Source organism: Arachis ipaensis, chromosome B7 (assembly GCF_059453495.1).
Source record: "Arachis ipaensis isolate K30076 ecotype BB chromosome B7, ASM5945349v1, whole genome shotgun sequence".
In the NCBI taxonomy this organism is placed as follows: Eukaryota; Viridiplantae; Streptophyta; class Magnoliopsida; order Fabales; family Fabaceae; genus Arachis; species Arachis ipaensis.
In genome coordinates this window covers 10,003,651-10,015,766 of record NC_142442.1, presented here as the reverse complement: position 1 = coordinate 10,015,766, position 12,116 = coordinate 10,003,651, and the positions used below count along the sequence as shown (strand labels likewise).

General features: G+C 32.9%; 1 protein-coding gene and 1 non-coding gene across 2 annotated transcripts; both read right to left on the bottom strand.

Annotated features, from left to right (window-relative positions):
- Positions 1-3,180: 3,180 nt before the first annotated feature.
- On the bottom strand, positions 3,181-3,288 carry LOC148550314 (small nucleolar RNA R71). The gene has a single exon (XR_015893135.1). It is a non-coding gene; the product is annotated as a small nucleolar RNA R71 (small nucleolar RNA).
- Positions 3,289-7,667: 4,379 nt separating this feature from the next.
- LOC107608182 (jasmonate-induced oxygenase 2) lies at positions 7,668-11,886 on the bottom strand. Its single transcript, XM_088492616.1, has 3 exons — positions 11,296-11,886; positions 10,236-10,566; positions 7,668-8,027 (listed from the first exon to the last, which is right to left on the bottom strand). Exons 1-3 carry the CDS (start codon positions 11,814-11,816, stop codon positions 7,767-7,769), a joined length of 1,113 nt encoding a protein of 370 aa, XP_088348742.1. The 5' UTR covers positions 11,817-11,886; the 3' UTR covers positions 7,668-7,766.
- Positions 11,887-12,116: the final 230 nt, after the last annotated feature.

The window sequence follows — 12,116 nt, the reverse complement described above, 5'->3', positions numbered from 1 at the left end:
CATAGATTAAGGTGTGGAGCTCTGCTGTTCCTCATGATTTAATGCAAAGTACTACTGTTTTATATTCAATTCAACTTATTCCGCTTCTAAGATATCCATTCGCACCCAAGAACATGATGAATGTGATGATTATGTGACGCTCATCATCATTCTCACTTATGAACGCGTGCCTGACAAACACTTCCGTTCTACATGCAAACAAGCTAGAATGAGTATCTCTTAGATATCTAATACAGAGGACCAAGTCCGAGATATTAGAATCTTCGTGGTATAAGTTAGAACCCATGGATGGCCATTCCTGAGATCCGGAAAGTCTAAACCTTGTCTGTGGTATTCCGAGTAGGATCTGGGAAGGGATGGCTGTGACGAACTTCAAACTCGCGAGTGCTGGGCGTAGTGACAGACGCAAAAGGAGGGTGAATCCTATTCCAGTATGATCGAGAACCTCCAGATGATTAGCCGTGCCGTGACAGAGCATTTGGACCTTTTTCACAGAGAGGATGGGATGTAGCCATTGACAACGGTGATGCCCTATATAAAGCTTGCCATGGAAAGGAGTAGGACTGGTTGGATGGAGACAGCAGGAAAGCAGAGGTTCAGAGGAACGAAAGCATCTCTATACGTTTATCTGAAATTCTCACCAATGAATTACATAAGTATTTCTATCTTTATTTTCTGTTTATTTATTATTATTATTCGAAAACTCCATAACCATTTGATATCCGCCTGACTGAGATTTATAAGATGACCATAGCTTGCTTCATACCAACAATCTCCGTGGGATCGACCCTTACTCACGTAAGGTTTTATTACTTGGACGACCCAGTGTACTTGCTGGTTAGTTGTATCGAAGTTGTGACAAATTATAAATTAAGATTAGAGCACCAAGTTTTTGGAGCCATTACCAGGGATCACAATTTCGTGCATCAAGTTTTTAGCGCCGTTGCCGGGGATTGTTCGAGTTTCGACAACTGACGGTTCATCTTGTTGCTCAGATTAGGTAATTTTATTTTTGTTTTATTTTCAAAAAAAATTTTCTTCAAAAATCTTTCAAAAAAAAAAAATTTCTTTTCCTTTTGTTTTCGAAAATTCTTTTAAAATTTTTAAGAATGAATTCTAAAGTTTCAAAATGGTATGCTGAAGTTTGGCTGGCCATCAAGCTTTAGACAACCTGGTATGATTCCTGGAATCTTGATTGAGGACTATGAATTCATTGCTTCCTTTTCCCTATAGGTTTTCAAAAAAATAAAAATGTACAAAAATCCAAAAAAAAAATTTATAAAATCATAAAATCAAAAATATTTTCTGTTTCTTGTTTAAGTCTAGAGTCAATTTTTAAGTTTGGTGTCAATTGCATTTTTTCTAAAAATTTATGCATTTTTCGAAAATTCATGCATTCATAGTGTTCTTCATGATCTTCAAGTTGTTCTTGGAAAGTCTTCTTGTTTGATCTTGATGTTTTCTTGTTTTGTGTCTTTTCTTATTTTTCATATGCATTTTTAATTTGTTAGTTTCTAAAGTTTGAAAATTTCTAAGTTTGGTGTCTTGCATGTTTTTCTTTCATTAAAAATTTTCAAAAATAAGTCTTGATGTTCATCTTGATCTTCAAAGTGTTCTTGGTGTTCATCTTGACATTCATAGTGTTCTTGCATGCATCATGTATTTTGATTCATAATTTTCATGTTGTGAGTCATTTTTTATGTTTTTCTCTCTCATAATTAAAAAAATATCTTCCCCTTTTTACTCATAAATTTCGAAAATTTGGATTGACTTGTTCAAAATTTTTAAAAAATCTAGTTGTTCCTTATGAGTCAAATCAAATTTTCAATTTGAAAATCTTATCTTTTCAAAATCTTTTTCAAAAATCAAATCTTTTTCAATTTATCTTATTTATTTTCGGAAATTTTAAAAATATTTTTTAAAAATCTTTTTCTTAATTTTATCTCATAATTTTCGAAAATATTATCAACAATTAATGTTTTGATTCAAAAATTTCAAGTTTGTTACTTGCTTGTTAAGAAAGATTCAAACTTTAAGTTCTAGAATCATATCTTGTGATTACTTGTGAGTCAAGTCATTAATTTTGATTTTAAAATTCAAATCTTTTTCAAAACTAATTTTAATCATATCTTTCTATCATATCTTTTTAAATCATATCTTTTTCAAAAATTTGATTTTAAAATATCTTTTCTAACTTCTTATCTCTTATCTTTTTAAAATTGATTTTCAAATCTTTTTCAACTAACTAATTGACTTTTTGTTTGTTTCTTATCTTTTTCAAAACCACCTAACTATTCTTCCCTCTCTAATTTTCGAAAATACCTCCCTCTTTTTCAAAAATTCTTTTTAATTAATTAATTGTTTCAATTTTTAATTTTAATTTTAATTTTATCTTAATTTTCAAAAATCATTAACTCCTTTTCAAAAATTATTTTCGAAATTCTCTCTCTCCCATCTCCTTCTATTTATTTATTCATTTACTAACACTTCTCTTCATCTCAAATCACTGCTCCTATCCTCACCCTTGTGTTTGGATTATCCATTCTTCTTCACTCTTATTCCCTTTCTTCTTCTACTCACACAAAGAAACCTCCCTCTACTGAGGCAAAGAGGATCCCTATTATTATTTTCTGTCCCCTTCTTTTTCATATGAGCAGGAGCAAGGACAATAACATTCTTGTTGAAGCAGATCCTGAACCTGAAAGGACTCTGAAAAGGAAACTAAGAGAAGTTAAAATACAACAATCCAGAGACAACCTTACAGGAATTTTCGAACAAGAAGAGGAGATGGCAGCCGAAAATAATAATGCAAGGAGGATGCTTGGTGACTTTACTGCACCTAATTCTAAATTACATGGAAGAAGCATCTCCATCCCTGCCATTGGAGCAAACAATTTTGAGCTTAAGCCTCAACTAGTTTCTCTGATGCAACAAGACTGCAAGTTTTATGGATTTCCATCTGAAGATTCTTTTCAGTTCTTAACTGAATTCTTGCAGATATGTGATACTGTTAAGACTAATGGAGTAGATCCTGAAGTCTACAGGCTCATGCTTTTCCCTTTTGCTGTGAGAGACAGAGCTAGAATATGGTTGGACTCTCAACCTAAGGATAGCCTGAACTCTTGGGATAAGCTGGTCAAGGCTTTCTTAGCCAAGTTCTTTCCTCCTCAAAAGCTTAGTAAGCTTAGAGTGGATGTTCAAACCTTCAGACAGAAAGAAGGTGAATCCCTCTATGAAGCTTGGGAGAGATACAAGCAACTGACCAAAAAGTGTCCTTCTGACATGCTTTCAGAATGGACCATCCTGGATAATTTATACGCTTTTTGGCATTGTTTTTAGTATGTTTTTAGTAGGATCTAGTTACTTTTAGGGATGTTTTCATTAGTTTTTATGTTAAATTCACATTTCTGGACTTTACTATGAGTTTGTGTGTTTTTCTGTGATTTTAGGTATTTTCTGGCTGAAATTGAGGGACTTGAGCAAAAATCAGATTCAGAGGTTGAAGAAGGACTGCTGATGCTGTTGGATTCTGACCTCCCTGCACTCAAAGTGGATTTTCTGGAGCTACCAAACTCCAAATGGCGCGCTCTCAACGGCGTTAGAAAGTAGACATCCAGGGATTTCCAGCAATATATAATAGTCCATACTTTGCCCAAGTTTAGACGACGCAAAAGGGCGTTGAACGCCAGTTCTACGCTGTAGTCTGGAGTTAAACGCCAGAAACACGTCACGAACCAGAGTTGAACGGCAAAAACACGTTACAACTTGGCGTTCAACTCCAAAAGAAGCCTCTACATGTGAAAGCTTCATGCTCAGCCCAAGCACACACCAAGTGGGCCCCGGAAGTGAATTTCTGCATCAATTACTTACTTCTGTAAACCCTAGTAGCTAGTCTAGTATAAATAGGACTTTTTACTATTGTATTTACATCTTTAGTTTCATCTTCGGATCATCTTTGGATTATCTTTTGATCTATTGATCACGTTTGGGGGCTGGCCATTCGGCCATGCCTGAACCTTCATTACTTATGTATTTACAATGGTAGAGTTTCTGCACTCCATAGATTAAGGTGTGGAGCTCTGCTGTTCCTCAAAGATTAATGCAAAGTACTACTGTTTTTCTATTCAATTCAACTTTTTCCGCTTTTAAGATATTCATTCGCACTTCAATATGATGGATGTGATGATCGTGACAGTCATCATCATTCCCTCATGAACGCGTGCCTGACAACCACTTCCGTTCTACCTTAGATTGAATGGATATCTCTTGGATATCTAATATAGGGGACCGAGTCCGAGATATTAGAATCTTCGTGGTATAAGTTAGAACCCATGGATGGCCATTCCTGAGATTCGGAAAGTCTAAACCTTGTCTGTGGTATTCCGAGTAGGATCTGAGAAGGGATGGCTGTGACGAACTTCAAACTTGCGAGTGCTGGGCGTAGTGACAGACGCAAAAGGAGGGTGAATCCTATTCCAGTATGATCGAGAACCTCCAGATGATTAGCCGTGCCGTGACAGAGCATTTGGACCTTTTTCACAGAGAGGATGAGATGTAGCCATTGACAACGGTGATGCCCTATATAAAGCTTGCCATGGAAAGGAGTAGGACTGGTTGGATGGAGACAGCAGGAAAGCAGAGGTTCAGAGGAACGAAAGCATCTCTATACGTTTATCTGAAATTCTCACCAATGAATTACATAAGTATTTCTATCTTTATTTTCTGTTTATTTATTATTATTATTCGAAAACTCCATAACCAATTGATATCCGCCTGACTGAGATTTACAAGATGATCATAGCTTGCTTCATACCAACAATCTCTGTAGGATCGACCCTTACTCACGTAAGGTTTTATTACTTGGACGACCCAGTGTACTTGCTGGTTAGTTGTATCGAAGTTGTGACATATTATAAATTAAGATTAGAGCACCAAGTTTTTGGAGCCATTACCAGGGATCACAATTTCGTGCACCAGCACCATTGGGTAATCTAACAATTATTGGTTCAATTTTTCGAAAATCTTTGAAATCTTTGATGTTATATGAGACATGGTCCGTGGCACCAGTGTCTATTACCCAGGATTTATGCTTTTGAATGCATACATCTAGAGCCTGTATGTGAGAATTGAAATGCAAAAGATGAACCATTCTACCTTGATGAGGTGATGGCTGAGGTTGTATTGTAATCTGGCTGACACTATGGATATGCTTGACCTCTTGGTTGCTAAGTAGAGCTAGTAGGGCTTCCCTTTGATCTGGAGTGAATCCAGCCCCTGTGATTTCACTCGCTCCCAATTGGCCTTGACTGGTACTGAGTTCATCATTAATACCCTCAGTACCTGCATTTGTTGAGATGCAATTGAGGACTGGTGTGCCAGTGTTTTGAGAGTTGGAATATTCATATCGTTGTCTAAAATTGGGGGGAACCCGTGTTTCTTATAACAGGTATCAACACCATGTCCAGTCTTGTTGCAAAAGGTGCACTGCAGCCTGCTTCTGCCACCTTGTCCTCTCCCAGGCTGAAATCTACCTCCTCTGCTTCTCCCTCTCCCTCTACCTAGCGAAGACAACGCAGTGTTCAAGGGATGAGCAGAGTTAGCCAAAACCTTAATGTCCGAGGTAGAGTCAGGACTGAGAAACTGCCGTTCTTGCTGCGTGATCATAGCAAAGACCGCATTCAGATTTGGTAAACTATCCATGAGCATCATTTGTGATCGAATGGTGGAGTGTTGATCATTTAAACCTCGAAGAAACTTTGTCACCTTATCTTCCTCTCTTTGCTTTCTAATTATGGATAAGGCGCACGAACACCTTTTGTCACAGTTACATTGTGGCAAGATTCTAAAATTGTTGATTTCTTCCCAAATTGACTTGAGCTTGGTATAGTAATTCGTCACATTCATGTCTCCTTGCCTGAGTGCATACACTTCCTCATATAATTCAGCCACTCGAAATTTGTCCCCCTGATAATATCTATGCTTTAGCTCATCCCATATCTCATAGGCTAGATTGTTCCACAAAACACTTTGGTAGATATCTGGACTTAGTGAGAGGTTAAGCCAACCAACGACATATGTGTTGCACCTCTCCCACGCCTCAAACAGTGGATCTGAGCTATCCGGTTTCTCAATACTACCATCTATGAATTTCAGCTTATTTTTCGATTTGAGAGCTAACAGCATAGCTCTACTCCAGGCTCCATAGTTCGATCCAGTCAAAACAACAGAAGTGAGAGGTATACTTGGACTCTCATATGGGAGAATGAAGTACGAATTTGTAGGATCTTGACTCGGATTCGCACTTTTGCTGATGTGCGGTTGGATCGCGGCGATTTGATTGAAGAATGCAGCAAACTGAGTTGCGTCCATGGTGGGAAATTGCACTCCGCTAGAACTTGAATCGGAACTCATAATGACGGAAACTGTGGATCTGGTGCACAGATCTGAACCTTCCTCTTTCAATCTCGTTGATCGGAACACCTAATTGCTTCGATATGACTCGTCGAACTAGGAAGCCATTAGGCTCTCATCAAGCTCTGCGGTGTGAGTTCGAAAGAGGAGAAGAAGTTGTAGGATCGGAGAAGGAGAAATTGGAGATCGAAGAAGAAATTGCAGAAAGAGATGAGATCGGAAATCGAAGTATCTTGAAAGAGAAATTAGAATGCTTGAAGAGAACTCGAACTAAGAGAAATCAGTCTTGAAGAGGAATTTGAATCCATCATCTCTCTCCAACCACGATTGATGTTCGTGAATCGAAGATCACAATCGTTCACCGCACCATGTTGAAGGTTGCGCATGAGAACAGAGAAAAAATGCAGAGGATAGAAAAACCAGAGAGAAGGAGTGAAAATATATACTTGTGTTAAAATGATGAATTACTCTTTTACATAACTGATCTTCTTATATTTATACACAGCTAGTAGCATAAATATCTAACTACTCTAATCAGTTTTCTCTAACTAACTATCAGTGAACTCTCTTGTTAAGTAACAGTAACACTGTGGTCCAATCATTTCTATATCTTCATCCGATAATCTCTGATTCGAACCCTCACTTTGTAGGTCAACTATCTATAAGCATTCCACAATTGAAAATTATTATAGATAGATATTCTGTTGAGATAGATAGATATATATATATTCATTAAAAAATATTTTATAAATACCATAATAATTAACCGTTGATATCATTTATATCTTTAAACGCTCACGTTTACTAACTAAATAATGTTGCATTTTTTATTAACTAAATAAATATTAACTCTTCATCTATTATATTCTATATAACCATCTAGATTTAAAATTTAAAATTTATAATTTAAAATTTTTTAAATATTTTATTTACTATTATTTTTTCTTTTTAATAATAAATTAATTTTCAAAAAGTACTATACTCCTTACTTTTTTTCATAGCGTATTAACATTTATCACATCGTGTATATATTTTTAACAGAATAATCAATAACCAAAATAATCAAAAGGACAGAAAAATCTCACCATTATATTTTTAAATAATTTTATTCATATTTGTATAAATACTTGTATAATTTAGTTACGTTAGTTATATCTGAACTGTTCTAATAATATCTATATATAAAATATCATCACATTATATATATATATATATATATATATATATATATATATATATATGACACAATTCTTTACATATAATATATATTACAACACAATTACCATAGAAGCTAATTAAGGGCAGTTAACATGTGATCATACAATGATTGATTAATAAAGAAATTATTTATGCATTTAGTTTGTTGATGGTGGTGGAGACTTTAAAGATTCAAGATGAGATTTTCCACAAGGTCCTTTCAATCTAATGAAGAGCCTGTATTTTTCATAGGTCATGGCCTTGTAGAGTGAAGGTCTTTCTTTGGTCACCAATTCCTTCACTGGTTCAATGGGTATGTCACTTTTAGGGTTGTAGAAGAACGCTAAGGAAACCCTCTCTTCATTTGAATTTACAATTACTCTGTGCTCTACACTCTTGTAAATTCCATTGCTTAGAACCTTGTCAAAAAAAAAAAAAAAATTAAAATTGTGTATGATGAGTTTCATATTGACAAGCTAATAATATCCATCAATGATCAATTGATCACATTTAAACTCCAAATTATAAATCCTAAATATTAATTAATAAATAAATAAATTAGAGTCATTATTTAAGTAAATATATAAGAGAAATGATTGAAAATTCTAATTCATCCACTTAATTATTTTTTAATATTTAAATAATTAAGTAAAAATCTAAATACATATTTTTTTGGAAAACATAAAAAAGTAAAAAAAATTCAAACAACTTTTTTATTTAAAATTTGGAGGATAATCGAAAAGATAAATTAAGATTTTTTTAATTTTTTTAATATATAATAAGTAGTCTTATAAATCAACATTGAAAAATAAACTCAGAATTATTGCATACATAATTAAATACATAAATTAGTCTATTTTTTCATATAGTTTTTGGTTGGGATCCAGCCTTTCCAGTTTACAACGGTAACCAACAAAATTTATACAAAAATGTTATTTGTACACTAAAATTAATCATTAAAATCAGCCACTAATACATTTGTATATAAATACATATATAATTTAATTTATTTTCAATGTGTATTTATATTCCAATATGTATTTTATATTAGTGGCTGATTTTAGAAACTAATTTTAGTGTACATGTAGCATTACTCAATATATAAAAATAATCACTCACATCCTATCACATGTGGCCACGTGGGTAGCTAACTTCTTCTTCTTATTATTATTTGTATTTGCGTACAGGAATAACAACTCATGCATCCATTATTAATTTATTATTAAGCCTTCATTTGCATGTTAGGTTTATTTAGTTTTACACAAATAAAGATAGATTATTCCCACCTACCTTGTAAACCCTACTCCATATTTAAATTGCACTCTTTTAGTAGAAAATCTAGTTCTCAATTATATAATTGGTTGCAATTATATATAAGATTACACAATTACTTCACTGTCACTAATAACCTACATAGTAGAAAGGCATGTAAAAGCACAAAAGAGCTTAACTTAAAGTATAAATCTTTTTATATATATACTTGATGCCTTTAACCTTCTGATGTCAGAGATGCAAACTAAAATAATATAATCTTGAATATCTCACTTCTAGCCGAAAGAAGAAAAAAAAAAAAAGAGAAGTAATATTTTTATATGTAGACTTACTTTCTTTTAGAAGCTATTTTAAAAGAAATATATATTGTATACTGATATTCTTTTTGATTATGATATATTACACGTAAATATTTTGATTGAAGAAAACATACCTTAATTTTTCTTACATTTAGATGATATTAGATCTAATATATAACCTTATAATATTCCATGAAATATCCTTGTAAATATAATAATATTGGATAGCTTTGTAGAATCACTGAATATAATAATCATTAAATATTATATAATTTCATGAGAGATCAGCAGATAATATAATAGTTAAGTTTTTTAATTGTATTACTCATAGAGAATCATGAGAAATCATATGTTAGTAGATGTACACACACATGCTCACAGTCCTATTAACTATTCATAAAATTAAATAATTTAATAGTAAATTATATACACACACAACAGCTACAATAATGTGAAGGCAACAACCACAAGATGGAAAAAATGACAAGGAACAAAATAAATAAAATAATCAAAATGCCTCAACTAAGTTCAAGTGCCCCCCTCCACGTGACAAATTCATTTATCACGAATATGTAAAACTTTTTGTTTAATTATAGTAAAAGAATTCTAGTGTTAGTTTTTTAATAAAAGGGTTCTGGACGATATAATAAAAACAAAAAAATATGATATAACAACAATAGTCTTTTAAGATTTTATGGTATGATGATAACATACATATTTTTTATAATTAACAAATTTATAATAGTTATTTAGAAAAATAGATTAATAATGATCAAATTTTAAATCTTTTAGTTACCAAAAAAAATTATATTTATCTAAAAAATTGAAAATGTTTAAGTAAGACATTTGAAATTTTTTTTGGTTAAAATTTGTCGCGAATCTAACTTCCTTTTAAAGCTAAAGTTTATCGCTGTCTCACTGGCTAATAGAATACTACATACACAAAGTGGGATTTAAATTTTTGACATTTATTTAAACGGATGAGTGAGCTGAACACTCGATTTGATTTAATGAAAAGAATATATAATAACTTAGAGAAATAAAAAGAATAATAACCTGAATTTGGTCTCCAATATTGACAATGAAGGCATGAGGAGAAGGCTTGACAGTGATCCAAGAATGGCCTCTACGAACTTGAAGGCCTGGAATATTATGATCAGGGAGCAAGAGAGTGATGCCACCTGGGTCTGAGTGTGATGAGAGACCCAAAGTCAACTCTGGCCTTGGACACTTTGGGTAGAAATTCACCCTTAAACATGCTCCTATGTCTTCTCCACCAAAACCATTTTGAAGACACTCCTCTTCTAATCCAAGGTTTTTTGATAGCACCTTCATCAACCTCCCACATAGATTCACCAACTCTCTTCCATACTCATCTACCACTTCCCTTTACACATATGATTTTGGATTTATTATATTATTAACATATTTCTATTTATACAAGTGTTATTATATGAGTATTTATCCAATAAAAAATTAAATTAACAAGATTATATCTTTAACATGTTTTTTCTTTATGTAAAAATCTTTGATAATCATATAAAATTATTTATTTTAAAAATTTACATCAATAAAAAAATATATAAATAATTATATCTTTAACCATATAATTAACTACCGCGGATATAAACCATCGTCATCTATAATATATATGAACCAACCAAAAGTAAAAGAATTTATAGAAAAGTGTAGACACAAAAAGTAGTTGATGATTGGGGGTTTTTGGATTTTATTAACTTCTACGAAACCATTGTCTTTAATTTGTTCCAAAAGACTCCAGTGGGCTAGCTAGGCATGTGTTTGTACTTTAATTTGTGGGGTCTAAACACCAAAATCTATACTAATAATAGCATCCTAACATGCATACACAAATTAATTACTACATGTAAAAAAAATTAAAAAGATATATCCTTTGTATTTGTTTTAAGGTGAAGTCTTCACCTGAAGTTGATATCTGAGAGTCGTTAGATGAAAATTTAATCAAATCAGTCAAATCATCTAACGGTTATCAGGTATGAACTTCACGTGAAGCCGACTCTACCTGAGTTTTCACCTTGTTTTAATTTGTTAAGAATGAATGAAAGAGTCTATATATAAAAAAGAGAAGAAAAGAAACCTGCAAGAAGGAGGGTGAGAAGGCCATTTATTAAAGTCCTTCAAGTTGAATGGAAGAAAATGAAGATAATAATAATCACTCCAATCAAGAATTGCACCCTTCTCCACCCCTAATCTGCTTCCATAACCTTCATATGTCTTTGGAGAGTTTGCATACTTCTGCTTCTCCTCCATGGGCATGTGGAAGAACTTCCTCCATGTTTCTCTTGCCATGTCCATCAATTCATGGCTAACACCATGGTTCACCACTTGGAAGAACCCCCACTCTTTACAAGCCTCTGAAATCTTGTTAAGTGTTAAGGCTCTTATTTTTGGGTCCTCACTATACACACCCTTTAGATCAATGATTGGTATGTTGATGCAATCATCATCACTAATCATATTATTATTGGAATTTGGACGCTCACTTATGGGTTTGATATACCTTTCAGGGATTGAGTTTGAACCTTTGATGCTTTCAGACAAGGATTGAACCCTGATTATAGGTTCTGGCCATTCCTGTGGGCTATCATTCATCATCATTGTTTATTTCTATGTGTTGTTATTCTTCTTTTGCTACAATAGTTTCAGTTACTACTAGGCTTTCTTTATTTCTAAGGTTCTAATTTCATCTCAACCTCATATATATACAATTCTATGTCATACTAGTATTGATTTTTTATTTCAATACAAATTTTTTGTATGTTTTATTGTAGAAATAGAAAAATATAAAAATTGTCTCTATAACATTCTTAGTGTTATTTTTTAGTAGAAATATTTTATTTGTTCTGTATGTTCCTTCTTCAAGTAAATCTTTATCTACCTAAGTTTTAATATATATTT